Genomic DNA, 15,950 nt, shown 5'->3' on the forward strand with positions numbered 1-15,950 from the left:
ATAACAACTACATGATTGGAACAGTGTTTGAGTACACACAGGAATGTTGTTTGGTTGTCACTTTTTGTGTGTTACTCTGCATGTAACATACAAGCATTACCAGATCTAGCCCAATTTATTGTACAAATCGCAACACAAACTTACTACATGGAAATCTGACAGAACTCAAAATCTGAAGAAATATACTCAAACAAAATGCATATTTCACAAGAATATATCAATGCCGAGTAAGACATTTAAGTTCAAAATTCAGTCAAAACTGCCTGAAATGTTAGTAAAAAAATAAATGGTGAGAATCTGGCAACTTAAAAAAGTTGTTTATGCCTATTTGGTCAAGTGTGATAATTTACATGGATATGAGGACCTTTGTATTAGGTCACAATGTAATTTAGTGTCGGTAAGAATTTGTTTCAAGCTATAATATTTTCTTTATTCATGAAAAAAATATTACAGCTGTTTTTGCTTTTGCTCTACAGTTTTGTATATTTGCATAGGGTATGATTTTTAAAGAAAATGAATTTCCCATGTTTTCCTCACTGGTTATACAGGTTGTTTTATCTAAAGTATACCCATAATTTTGATTGATGGGTGTAATTTGGTTTATAAGAGTATACGCCTTGGCCTTACTTGAGATGTGATTTTCTCAAATGAATGCTAGCACTGCTGGGTCATTTTCACTGCCTGGACTTCACAAATAAATTGGAAAACAACAGATAACTCAACCTAACCATATTTTTAGTTTTAATTTTTTACATTTCATAATTTGTTTGTTTTGCTTTCACAAGTCAGTATTGACTACTCTGGTAAATTCATTTTCCATTATTTTAATAACTGCATAAGTCAGTATACTTTATGTAGGATCCAATCATTCATATTGGATCAATATCTTCAGATTTAACCAACAACACATTCACCATTTAACATCCACCATTACAGCATTTATTTTCCTCTCTCCTAGTACACATATGCAATAACGGGACAGAGGAAGTAACTATCAATATGGTAATAGGGAGATATCATTGTTTCAAGATTTATCATTCAGATAAAGTCTTGTTGGTATTCATATATGTTATCAAGCATATTCAACTTTCTTCAAACACAACTCTTTAGTAGATAATACAGTTTGGACAAGGCTCATTTCCTTTCTGAAGCACATGGGAGAAGCCATTTGGATCTGCCATCAGCTTTAACAAGCATGTTGTTTCCTTAATTCACATGTAAAGAAATTTTAGAAATAGTATATGAAAACTGTATAGAGGTATGCCAACATTCCATTCTACTTGTTGCAAATGCACAAAAACTTCACCCTATTCCAGACCTCTTTCACAAGTAGCTAATACACCACACCCATAATAAGTTGAGAACCCATGAGTCAGGTGTTGATCCCATTTTTAAAATAATAAATACCCCAAACTTGACATATATTTACTGAATGTGAAGAAAATCACAATCAAATTTGATTATTGAAACCTTTATATATATCACTTTTTATTGTTGAAAACAGTAGATAGTAACCAGAAATCTGAATCAACATCATGACATTCTCAGCTTTTAGTAAGTCATATATTTTGTTAAAATTTCTTTCCAAAAAGCATACTTAGCATCAAAGAAATGCCACTAAAACCTATTGGAGACAGCACTTTAATAAATAAATACCAATATAATATGCCTTGGCAAGTGAAATTCAGGTTTTAGTTCCATCTTTTAGTTCAGTTTAAGTGTAATTATCATATATGCAATGCGCCATCTTGTATTCAAATATTAAATATGTAAATCTCGTATAACAACTATATCTGTGTGCATTTCTGTGAGAACCTAATTAAGTACTGACCATGTTTTGACTTCCAACTTGTGAAGTATTTGTTGTATTGTTGTACTGAACTGAAAACAGACCTGCTTTATATTATCAAGTTAATTATGTATTCTGTATCAAATCAAACAATAGGGGTGGAATTAAAGCTGTCAAAATTTTAGGCAAAGTCAACTGTGCATGTGTTGGTTATCAGTTATCTGGGTACCTGATCAAAAGAAAATTATATCAAATGTGAACCTGAATTGCTTCTTGTAAGTTCATACATGCCAACAAACCAAGAGGTATAGGTGTAATTATTACTAATAAAATCAGAATCTGAGCATAAAAAGAGTAATTGATATATATTACATGCCATAATTTTAAAAAAACATATGAAAAACATGAATTTATTTTTGCTACTTACCTGGTACCCACTGACAAGTTAGGTGGAATAAAAAAGTTAAAAGGCATCCAAATCCTACCCATGAAAGAGATAGTGAACCTGGTTGTGTCAGGTCAACTCATTTTAGTTGACATGTTGAACACTTTTATCAATATTATTGTGTATGTAATATAACTAAACTATACCTTAAATACATAAATATTATCAAAGATAGCAAGCAAAAGATTATTCAGTCAAATAAAAAGTTTTGCAAAGTTCTTAATTTGGCACTCAGATATTTCAAGGAAGAGAATAAATTTCACTATTACTTGCAATGATATCATGGCATCAATATTTTACTAATAGAACAATAACAAACAAAAATTGGGTTTGAAAGTTGACAATTGTTGCAAGAAATAAATGTTCCTGGATTTTGAAAAAAAAGAATCTTGTTTGGTTGTGAATTAACAAAAAGCGTTGACTTAATACACAATGTTTTCACACACAACTGAAGGCTGTTGAAACCAGCTGGAATAATATAAACAATCTTTGAGAGGTTGGACATCAAAATAAAGGTAATCTATACAAAAAAGTGACCTACTTCATTAGAAAAAGCACTTTATGGCAATTATTCCCAGCGTTATTATAAAATGAGTATTCAGCCATTAAACAGCGCAGTTGTCTCCATGGTGCACTTCCCCATGGTTTTCTCGATGTCGAGCAAGGAATGGAATCACTTATTAAGGGGGTCCCTCAGTAACTTGCAATCTCACTTTTATAGTGTAGTCTATGTTTTTGGACTCATTTTGGGCAAGCTATTAAAGAGAGAGGTGTAATGATGCAGCAGAACCTAATTACTTTATCATTATTGGTCATCACATGTATACTGCTGGCACATTATTTAAAAAAATGGTATTATACACAAAGTAATCAGTGCACTATATAAAATTAAGTAGTCAATAAAATCATTTCATCTTGATTCTTTATGTCTTTATTTTACAAGAAATAAAACATCATACCTTAAATCACAAGATGTATCATGCAAAAAAGACAATTTTTTACCCTCAAATTCCATGACAAAGTCCTATTTAGAGAAACATAATTCTCAGTAGTCATCAAGGGGTAAAAAAAGAAGAAAAAAACAGACATTGTCTACATTGTTAGCTTTGATTCATTTTATTTTCCTAATAATTTTAAAAATGGATGATTTCAATTTTGAAGGAGAAAAAATACAAAGTAAACTTTCAATGCAACTCTGAAAAAAAAGGTTCCTTCTCACAAATAATTACAGTCATGCTAAGACATGCTCTTTCCACTCCCACCCCAATTTATAAAAAATTTTGGGCTTTAACAATGAACCTTCTATGTTTCAGATGTATTGAGTGCAAACCAACTCAAAGGTTTATCATAATTAATGAGACTACAAATGATCTGTTATATGAATCTTAACAAATCAAATGCTTGCTCAAATGACCTTGTCTGGTTCACTGATGAAAGATTAAATTAGCAAAGACTTTGTTTTGTATATCAGAAAAATTGCACTTCAGAAGCTATAACTGTGACAATGAGATGCCTTGGTAAATATTAAAAATTTCCTATGTCACTAGGGTAGTCTGTCCCAAGGACCAATGCTACAACACCATGAAAGTGTATATGTGGTTACTGTTATGGGCATCTCAAATTTTTTTAGGATATGACCCAGAGGCAAGTCCCTACCCTAGAAGCATAACCCAGGGTTATATAGTGGTTACAGCATGAGGATCTCAATGGAGTTTCCAAGTTATGACTTAGGGGTAAGTCCCCTACTACACCAGTGACCTAAACCAGGGTTGCATTGGACATATGTCTGACTTCAACTCATGTTGTTTAAAACTATAAATGGTAACAGTGTGTAAATCTCAAGAATTTTTTGTTATGACTCTGTGACATTTCTTTTCATGACCCAACAGTATAATCTAAACTCCATTACACCTTTTACAGCCCTAGTTTCAATGATACTATATGAAAGAAATAATCCCTATGAACCAAAACATTTGTTGTCTGTGTACTGTTTTGCATCCAAGTATAAAAGGATTTAATGGCACACCAGCACAATACTGGCCATCCAATCCAGATTGTTTCACTGGAAAACCACCCTACAAGATCCAGAATAAAGCCAAACATCAGATGTTAAGAAAGGCCTTCCAATTCCACTGCATGCAATACATCTGAAAGTAAAAGTTCATTAGACAGAATACAAACTGAGCCTGCCACTTCCAGCTTTATTTACAGCTGAAGACAATAAGATTATCAAATATTGTGCACCTTCCATGGAGCATTCAACTGAATCTTTCCCTTAACTTTTGGATCCATAGTAAATGTTTAATTTTCATGCACCACACATATTGCACCATCCTGAGGCAGCTTCTGGTGTACCATCACATTCTGTTGTACCCCACATTCTAGTGTACCATCACATTCTGGTGTACCATCACATTATGTTGTACCATCACATTCTGTTGTACCATCACATTCTTTTGTACCTCAGATTCCGGTGTACCATCACATTCTGTTGTACCATCACATTCTGTTGTACCTCACATTCTGTTGTACCATCACATTCTGTTGTACCATCACGTTCTGTTGTACCTCACATTCTGTTGTACCATCACATTCTGTTGTACCATCACATTCTGCTGTTTTGCTTGTTCAGTGAGATTTGCATAACTCAGTAGAGCTCTCCTCCATTACAATACACCTTACTACTGTGTAACACAATTCTGGATACAACTCTTTAATGCTATGGATTCTGCTATGGATATTTTGAACCAAATTATACAATCTTATTCACACTAGAAAATGATTTCATGAACTGAAAGCTCTGCATGAAAACCATTGCACTTGATCTGGACATTACCAGAATGTGTTTTTGCAATCAGTATAAACTCTAATTAGCCATCAATCTATCAAATCAATTTCAAATATTGTATTCACAACAGGCTATAGCACACCCCATATCTTCTAATGGGCACAACTGCAATGGTCTGTATCAACTATTCTATATGGTAACAGTATACAGGATTACCAAAAGCGTCTTTAGTACAAAAGCATGGACTCCAGCTCAGCATGTAATTATGTACAAATAAGACATGCTGTTATTTCTGTGATCTGCTGCTGTCCAAGTGTCAATAAATAATAGCCAACAATCAATTCGTCTTTTGCATTTGTCATGCAAAACTAGCAATTTAAATGCCCCAATGTAGCCCAGAGTTCACTTTCCAATCACAAGAAAAAAGGCAACTGTCATTAATAGCTGCTTATTTGCATAATGTAGCAACAACTAAGGTCCATTTAAATAACCAATGCAGTTAGAATGTCTGAATAATGAGTATTTTACAAGATCATGCAACTGGAAAGTATCACAGACTTTGCAAAGAAACAAATCCCTCAAAGGGGCTGACGCTGTACTAGGCGACAAAAAACTTTAAAGAATTGAAGATAATCACCATTTCTTCCTTTTAACTACTGCATCTTGAAAACCATCTCTGATATTCTTCAATGATAACAATATCTTCTAATTAGCTGCTGTGGTGTCCATATTGAATGTAAACTTGCCACCATCTTCATTTAGACCAAAGTAGGTATTGTTAGACATCATTAGGTGGAAACCCCCACATTAAAATAAATCACTGATTCAGGGGAAGTATGGACAAGATTTTTAAGACAGTCATTGTGGCAGTCATATTGGACGTATGACATGCACAATTTTCATTTAGGACCAACTAGGTGTAAAAAGTATATTGATGAAAACTCCCACACTGATATTGCCAACCATTCTGGAAGAATAGAAATAATAATCTCAGGATAGCCACCATAATGGCCATATTGAGGGTAGTCATTTTCATCTTGAACAATGCAGACACCACAAGAACTCTTCTTATGAAAATCTCAAGTAAACCCCATGTCAAGATGACTTTTTATTTTAAAGGAGTAGAGAAAACAAGATTCTTTTAGATGACATCAGATCAGCATAATTTTAATTCAGGATCAACAAAAATCTTTTAGTGAAAATCCATACTGATATGAGCATTCATTCACAACAAGTAGTGATAAGATTTTCATGCTGGCCACTATGACAGCCATATTACCAGAGTAGCACCATTTTCATTTAGAACTAACTAGCTGCCATAACAAATCTTTTGATGAAAATATCATATCAACTGAACTTTCAATTCAGTAGAAATAGTGATAAAATGAATTTCAAAATGGTTGCTCTGGACTGGATGTCAGATTGGCATCATTTTCATTTAGGACCAACTAGGAATCATAAGCTGTCTTTCAGAGAAAAGCTCATGTCAATATGACATACATGTCCATTCAGAAAAAGTAGCAAAAATAACATTTTAATGATGGCCATACTGAACATCAGATTAGCACCATTTTCATTTGTTACCGACTAGACATCATAAGAAGTCTTTTAGTGAAAACTTCATGTTGATATGATCTATTAAGTAGAAGCGGTGATAACAAGATTATTAAGATGGCCCCTAGCGGTCATCCTAGATGTCAGATTGACACCATTTTCAAATAGAACCAGCTAGACATCATCAAAAAGTATTTTATAGTGAAATCTCCATATTGATATGTAAAAGACAGTCATAACAAGATTATTAAGATGGTCATAGTAGTTGCTATATTAGATATCACATCAACACAATTTTCACTTAAGATCAAACAGACATCATATGAAGTCCTTCAGTGAAAAAACCATGTGGATATGACCATTCAGGAGTAGGAATAACAAGATTTTCAAGATGGCTGCCAAAGTGGCCATATTGGACATCAGATTGACAGATAGGCATCATTAGAAATCTTTAAATGAAAACCCATGTTGATAAGACCACCATGTAAAGAATGTAGCAATAAAAAGATTTTCAAAATGGCCACTGTGGCAGCCTTGTTGGACGTCAGATTGGCACAATTTTCACTAAAGACCAAGAATATTTCGTAAGAAGCCTTTCACGAAAACCCCATGTCGATAAGTCCATCCATTCGGGAAGAATGGTAAGAACACGATTTTCAAGATGGCATCTGTATTGGGCATACTAGTCATTTGGGCGGCACCACTTTACTTTAGGACCATGAATGTATGTATAAAGTGTCATGGCCATCATCCAAGTAGTTTTGAGGTGGCAATAATACACTTGTGCTGATGGATGGGCTGAAAAATGACACTCCCAAGGGCTATTCTAGTCTATGATCATGTAATGTATATCTATATGGTGTGTTTAACTTTGTCCATGATTGTAGATTGTAAGTGTCATTTGTAAATAACATATTACATAGCTAACGTTTATCCATGACTTTAGATTATTTTAAGATAAAAACCATTTGTTAACAACTTGTTTACTTGGATTTGAAATCAGGACATTGGTTTTTCCTTTGGAAAAAAATATGTTCTACCTGATGGTTTTCAAGTTATTTACTAAAACTTAATTAACATAAATGACCTTGTTTACATCTTAGACTGTTCTGGAAATGAACTTTCGATCCACATCCTTGTCATCTATAGTTTTCTATATAAGGTTGTTTACATCAAATTCATTCATTCCTATCTTCAAACTCAGTTGTTTTCAAATTTAATTTGAAAGGAATCTTTTACTTAAATTATTTATTGGAATTACAAGTGTTCAATGAAATCTAGACTAAAGCACTATTTTAGGATTGTTGTGAATTCATTCAAGGACATTCTAGATTATATCACCGTGATACATCAAGACTGTTGCCACATTAGTTCATCCAAGACTACAGGCAAGACATCAAATTCAATACTGGAATTCATTTGGAACCACTTAATACCTTTGAACTTGTGATAGAATGTTTAGGATAATTTGGGATTTAATTCAGAAGACTGTAGGTTCCCTTTTAATTTTAACTTTTGTATTCTAGGGAAATAAATTATTTGTAGAATTTTACTAAACTTTTTCTGTTACCAAGTTTAAAACCATGGAGTTCTAACAGTCCAGTAGAGCTAAAATGAGGAAAAAAAATTGGGTCTTAAACAACTTAAATCACAAAATACTTCAAACAGGCATTGTCAGATGTTATTCTGGAATCTACTTTTATGTGTCAGTTCATATGGAAGCCAGGAATATGCATTATCTGTAATAAACAATATTATTTCCATTTAGATCTGAACGTTTTGGATTTCAAATGGATTACATACGTGCATGTAGGTTGTTATTTATGTTATTATGTACTTTGAAATTGCTAAAGGTGTACTGCACATGGTTTGACAACCTTAATTACTAACATATGTAACTGAAATGAAGATGATAAAACTGACAACAGGACTTGATACTACTTGCTGTGGAGACCAATGATCAGATTTTCATTTATTTCATTCTACAATGTGTTTGTGGTAAAAAAAAATTCAGCTCTCAATTAGAAAAATGTTCTTAATGTAAGGATTTAAACATGAAATTTTAATTCCCAAAGTGACTGAGATTTTTCCTCAGTTTAAATCACTTTAACCTTGATGAAAGTGCATGTGTGTTAGAAATGAGGACTGACAAGTATATTTAACAGAAGGTGGGTCTTACTGCATTATTTGAATGTTAATTAATATCATTTCATCTGTCAAGTGTATAACAATGTGGGCTGAAAGAATATAACATGAAGATTAATATTTTTTCTTTATATCTTTTATTAAGACATAATTTAATGAAATTGAATGCATAAATACCATTTAGTTAACAAATAATGACAATATTACTAAACAGGTGATTGTCTTTTTGTGATTCCCCATGCCCCACCTTCCAGACATGTACATGCATTCATCAAATTCTTTATCAAAAGTCAGTCTTGCCATAGTGTGGTTTGGCTCCTAACAGTCAGCATTTATGGCAAGTACCATGTTATAATGGAAGAGACTTGTATGAGCTCAAGACACGTTAAAGTTTTTTTGATGTGGATTTCTGTGAAGTGTTTGACGATGGTTTTAGGGTTCTCTCTTATTACAAACAAGTCAGAAGTGGCATCTGCCCTTTTAAATACAATGTCACATAGTCCTTTGTGATACATCTGTCCATTTAAATACAATGTCACACAGTCCTTTCTGATACATCTGTCCTTTTATATACAATGTCACAGTCATTTCTGATACTCTTCCCTTTCGAAACCCTTTTCGATACAATGTCACATAATCCTTTCTATCTGCCCTATCTGATACAATGTCACATAGTTCTTTCTGATATATCTGCCATTTTATTTACAATGTTACAAAGTCCATTATGTTACATCTGTCTAATGCTAGACACAGTCACATAATCCCTTCTGAGCTGTGAAGTGTAACCCAATGTTTATTGTGTTGAGCTGTGACTTTTATGACCAGTGATTTTTAACACCACATTCATTGCTCATTATTTTGCTGTTTTTTACTGTGCTGAGCTCTGTGACTTCAATGAGCAGTGATTTTTAACTCCACATTTATTGTGTATTGCTCATTATTTTGCTGTTTTCTAGTGTCTATTGCTGCAAGTTTTCATAAACAGTGACAAATATTGGGGGTGGTAACAAAGCTGAATACATATTTTCTCAATGAATTGTACAAACAAATATACATGACTTGCATTACCTGAAATTAAGGCTAACTTTTGATTATAGGAGTCAAACATCAAGCCCAAAAATGTCCATCTACACTGTCTGACATATCTGCATCAATCTTTTTCAAAAGAGTCAATTCGGATATGAAACCAGATTCATGAAAGGGGTGACTGGTGTTAAACAGTTGCCCTTCAAATCTGTCATTTTTGTGCCTATGCATGCCCAAAATGCAAAGTTCACTTTATCTCACCTTCATTTCACCCCACTCCAATTAACTCCTTTGTTTTAATATAAAGCATTATTAATCCAAGTAAAACACCAACTTTGTGTCATTTTTCCCTTCAAAGGAAAGGTGGAAATTTAGGAAAAGAAGTTTTATGCTCTGTATTCAACTTTTGTAAATATGAAGATCATAAATGGCAGAAATTACATTGCTATCTATAGAAATCCTGCCAAAATTTTAGATGTGATCTTTGGAACAAATGTGTCAAATACTGAATTTTTTAATAGCCTAATTAGAAGTATATTATGATTCAGTTGATGTATCCATCCAGGGCCACTGATAATACAGTTAATTATTTTAGCCAACGTTTAATCCAATAAACATATGAAAAATTACTTCTAATATAGAATTTTCCAATAAACATATGTAATGAAGACTTCTACTATAGGATTTTCAACTACAACCTATTGTTGAAGTTACAGTAACCTAGTTAAATAAATTAATCACAATATTTTTATGAAGTTTTGATAGTGTTTCTGCCGTATATAAATACATGTACTATGTATCTAACATGACAATATGTAAAAGAAAAACTCTGAAGCAACTATTTTGAACATTCTAAACTCATATCTTTCAACTGTTATCAATTCTGCCCCACTCTGGCTGTAGAAAGAATTTTGCCCATGTTCACTAAGTCCAGTACTGACCCTAAGATACTTATTTCAAAACAATGTAGAAAAGATTCCACTTTACAGATGACTACTTTAATGGTCACAATCTGGCAAATATTGTAAGGAACATACATATACCACGCTAGCCTCTGTTAGCTCATTGATCTTCAGGCACTCCATTCACAAATGTCTGCAAGAGTACCGAGTGTGTGTTCTACTTCTATTCTTTTGTGTTCTTTTCATTACTTTTACTTACCTTTTGTATACATTTCTTTTCAACCATTTGCAACAATTCTGACATCTTTCTCTTATTTTGCTTTGTTTCCATTTACTAAACTCATTGGGACCCCATCCCCAATTTCCCAGTTCAGGTACTTATTCACAGATTCAAGTTCCTTTATAGTACTTATAATTAGGGTACTATAAGGAATGCTCTGAAACTTCACTAAGAAAATTTCTGTTTAAGGAAGAAGTAGTTTCAATATAGCTTCAAATCTCCATCCCATCAGAGTCCTCTCTGAATTTGATCTTGGAGTGGGTTTGGGTGAGGCTAGTGAGGGACAGGCATACCTGAGGAGGGTTCTTATAGAAGAAATGTCAGGGACTTTATTTGGGCTGGTCTTCAACTTCCGTCAGCAAGTTTCTGATACAGAAGGGAAGTTTAAGGCCTTCCTGTTATTTCACATGGAGGTTTTAATCCTGTAGATAGAATGCCCAATTACATAAGAAATATGCCCTTACCTGACAGAAGAGCTCCTGTGTGTCTGGAACTACCAACACCAGAAAGGCCACCTCTGACCTTGTCTGCTCCTCCAACTGCAAACAACAGAATTAATGGCAATTAATAAAATAATTACTTGTAGTTTATTAACCTAGTACAACAAGAACCTGAATTCAATCACATGCATCTTAAAACAGAATGGATACAAAAATGTTCATTAATATATCATGTGAGTCACTATGAATACTTTTTCTTCTATAATAAGAAAAGCCCAACATGCAAGCATGCATTCTCATTCTCACCTAGATTTATATGATGGTGACAATTTCTGCTGCAATGTATAATGCACATTCATTGTATAATGCAAGAAAAACTGGTTACAAAGTGTATTTTATAAATGGTACACTTATTAGTGCATGATCCAGGACTTGTGTTGTGTACCAATGTGCATGTTTGTCATGAGTGAGTGAGTGATCAATCCTGGTGCACGATTCCCGTGCTTCACGAGTATTAAAATCAATTCCCTGCCAAACTAACAAAAGCTTCTGACATTCCTACTCTAGTTCTCAAGATGGACAACACCTCCAGCAGTACAAGTTGTGAAGATGAAGAACAATTGTCTTCCAAACAAGTGAAAGACCAGAGATTGAATATAATTTGGAAAAATTAAACCCTTCAAGTCTGGCAAGGTATCATTTATATTTTGTTTGTGATAAAATCATAAATGTCGGTAGGTGGGTTGTATACTGTATATTGTATTTGTGTCGGTTATATTCTGTATTGTATTTGTCTTGTATTCTATGTATGCATTTTGTATTGTTTTAGGTTTATTTCATACCATTTCATCTCACAATAAATCCCACAATCGACAAACGAGTGTTACCATTCCAACCCGAAATAAAAGACTGCTCACAGGTGCATGCTCCAAGACTGTTACTAGATGCACTGACAATGCATGGACTCTAGTCACAAAGACCAGATGCACAGTACTAATCAGCTTTGTTCTGCCAAGAGGCAAATGCAGACCAAACATTTCCATAACACAGATATAAGGTTTAAGTGGGCTGACATCTGCCTCATACTGTGAATCATTTTCAATTTGTGGTGTCAAATTTTGAAGTTTGGTTTTAAAATGCATAATTGTGTTTGCTTAATTTCAGGAATGTGTCAAAAAAAAATTTTTTAATTCGAGCAATGATATATATATATATATATATATATATATATATATATATATATATATATATATATATATAGATATAGATATATATAAAAAGTATTATACCATCATTCATTTCCATACAATTCCAAGCAAACAAGTCTAATTCAGACTTGCCAACAAAACTCTCTCAGTATGTTAGACCAATTTTCAGCAATGTAAATCACAGTGTCATGTACTGCTATTGTTGACTTAGAAAACTTGCATTTAAACAATTCAGATTTTTTTGCAAGAAACATATTTTCATAATTTTGTTATATTACTGTGCAAGTCAATAATTTAAGGGTCATTTCAGTAACACTTATAGTCAAATCATAATGTTTGGCAGGTCTGATAATTTCTTTGGCAGTTGATTAGGAAAGTTATTCAGGGGGGGTTTTGAATTTGAAATTTGTTTAGTGAAAACAAACCATTAAATATGTTGCCTAAACTTTTGTTTGTCTGCAATTCCTGCAAATTCCCCATGTAGCTGCCATGCACCCAGGACAGCTACGACACTATACTGTGCCCTTCTGCTAAAAACTCGGCACCTATGCTTTAATTGAGATAATTTGACTAGTGAAAAAAAATGTAGGTTCTTGCATGTACAGAAAGGAACCACATGTCTTGTATTATGCCCATTTGAATATCCGAAAAGAGGGCTAGCTCTCAGTACCCATGAGAATTCTGGGAAGAGGAATGTATAGCAGAAGATGGTTGAAATTCCAGTGAAAGAGGGAGGAATCCACATGCACCCATGACTCTTCTGGCCACCTTGTTTAACCAAAGACAGGCAAGCGGGAGGAATGAACTGATTTTGTTGAGACAGTATCCTTTAAAAGATTTTTGAGGAAGGTCTCAAGGGGCAGTCAGGACAAGTATGCTTTCTGGCTGTTTCAATGAGCCAGGAGTGACTATCAATGCTGTTACCCTCAATGCCTCAGATGCCAAAGATGAAGATGAGTCTCCACTTCAAATGGAGCAGCCCTAAGAATATTCTTACTGTAATCCAATATGACCTTTGATCTGTCTAGAGCAAGAACCCTGTGCAAGTGGAGCAGCTCTGCCAATAACCCCATGGACACTGACCAAGGATGACTACAAGTTCTGACAACCACTCCAGATTGACTGAAGACAAGGATTTGTCATTCAGATCACTGATGGTGGCTGCCAATAAAAGATTGGCATGTAAGGCTTTGCCAATTGTGATGCCCCATAATCCAGAGGGTGGGGGTTAAATAGACCAAGCTGGTGAGTGAACCCTGTAGCTGGATGCTGAAACCAACAGCTGCAGCATAAAGGGGGAACAGATCACCCCACATCTGGGGGGAGAAGGTGGTAATATATTTATCACCTTATGAAATGAATTTTCACTTCATCCTCCTCTGCCTGAGGTAGGAGGAAGAAGGGGATCCAAAGGGAAGTGGAGGGTCCATCACTAACAGTTCCTTGGTGAACTTGTTCAAGTCCATCAAAACAAAAACTATGTCATCTTCTTGCTCCATCTCTTAGGGATGCAGGATGCTTTGTCTCGATCATGAAAGGGAGACTGAAGAGTAGTAGTATCTGCATCCTGGAACTCAGCAATGTCTATACCCTGGAATGCAAGTTCAGTCCTTACATTAAGTGAGGCGTGATCATGCTTATGGGAACATGCAAGAAAAACCTTCAAAGTTAAAGAAAAAGATAGACTCAGCAACTCAAAGGAAGTTGACAGTATTCCCTGGCTAGAATATGAACTTACTTACTGCTCACTTTTGATCTTCTGTGTTAGTTAAATACTTTTAAAAAATGTATATGCAGTATTTCAAACCAATATATTATCAAACAAAAAAATTCTGAGTTCTGGGATTTACTGCATTGTTATTCTTTAAATTTATCACTTGCTTCTTTTTGCATTTTTATATTAGCACATTTATAAAAGTATGTAAAAATGTCTTGCTTATACAAATTCAGTGTATGAACATCTCTCTACTTCTGTACCTAATGCTGTTTTATGAAGAAGTATAATAATGATGTAAACATTTTTGTATACTAGACTCAAGGTATATCTAAGCAGAAGTGACCATTAACTGCTATGTACAGTATACATGAACATCTTGATGAAAGTCATTTTTATATTGCTGAAAGTTATTTTTAAAATATAGTTATTGGAGATGAAACAAAAATGTATATATGCAGTTAAATTCTCCAACTTACATAATGGATTTTGGTATGTATTTGTAAATGTTCTTACTTGTAAATAGTTATTTTGATGAGAGAGAACAATTTGTATGAAGATATATACTTTTTTTTTTAATCAAGATGGCCCCAAGGGAGATTATTTGTTGTTATTGTTGTTGTTGGGTTTAACGCCATTTTTCAGCACAAGATAGGCTATGCATGGCAGCCAGTATTAATGGTGGAGGAAGAACCCTGGAAAACCCCGGGAAGAAGCACCGACCCATGAGAAGCTACTGGCAAGCTTTCTCACATACCCACATTGGCCGAATCCTAGACTTGAACCCACGCAGACAGAGGTGAGATGGCAGTGATCCGTAATGGAGAGCGCTTTAGACCACTCAGCCACTCGGGGCCCCGAGATTATTTGTATCTAACTAATTGAGTTACTGTCTTAAAATAAAGATAATATCATTATGGGAGTGGCGGGACTGCCACTATAGCAGGCTTTTATGGAGTAGTGGGACTGCCACTAGAAGCAGGCTTTTATGGAGTGGTGGGACTGCCACTAGTAGTAGGCTTTTATGGAGTGGTGGGACTGCCACTAGAAGCAGGCTTTTATGGAGTGGCAAGGACTGCCACTAGAAGCAGGCTTTTATGGAGTAGTGGGACTGCCGCTAGTAGTAGGCTTTTATGGAGTGGTGGGACTGCCACTAGTAGTAGGCTTTTATGGAGTGGCAAGGACTGCCACTAGAAGCAGGCTTTTATGGAGTGGTGGGACTGCCACTAGTAGTAGGCTTTTATGGAGTGGTCGGACTGCCACTAGAAGCAGGCTTTTATGGAGTGGCAAGGACTGCCACTAGAAGCGGGCTTTTATGGAGGATGTGAAACTTGGACAACTTATCAATGCACAAAGTAAAAAAAGCAGTAGTGACAGGTATTGTGCTACTGCTATTTAAAAACATTTTTAAGATGGTTCCTGTAACATCCATATTTTTTATGTCTGAGTAGAACCATTTTAAAATTTAGACCAATTACATATCATAAAAAGCCTTCTAGTGAAAACTCAATGCTGATTAGACATTCCATTCAGATGAAGTAACGATAACAATATTATATTCAAGCCAGAAAGCTTTCTGTCTAGTCTGATCAAATTCTTTTTGAGGTTTTTGGCACAAGATGTTCCCTAATTTAATTAACAGCAGTCATATTTGATTGC

At 34.5% G+C, this 15,950-nt stretch overlaps 1 protein-coding gene across 1 annotated transcript in view; it reads right to left on the reverse strand.

Annotated features, from left to right (window-relative positions):
* Positions 1–15,950, reverse strand: part of LOC149796270 (cGMP-dependent 3',5'-cyclic phosphodiesterase-like) — a 322,613-nt gene that overhangs the window by 107,443 nt on the left and 199,220 nt on the right. Inside the window, exon 9 of the mRNA XM_089960908.1 lies at positions 11,394–11,468. Coding sequence (XP_089817034.1) covers positions 11,394–11,468 — 75 coding nt within the window. The remainder of the gene's footprint in view (positions 1–11,393; positions 11,469–15,950) is intronic.

This window comes from Sinohyriopsis cumingii, chromosome 6 (genome assembly GCF_028554795.1).
Source record: "Sinohyriopsis cumingii isolate HCF-2022 chromosome 6, ASM2855479v2, whole genome shotgun sequence".
NCBI classification, from domain to species: Eukaryota; Metazoa; Mollusca; class Bivalvia; order Unionida; family Unionidae; genus Sinohyriopsis; species Sinohyriopsis cumingii.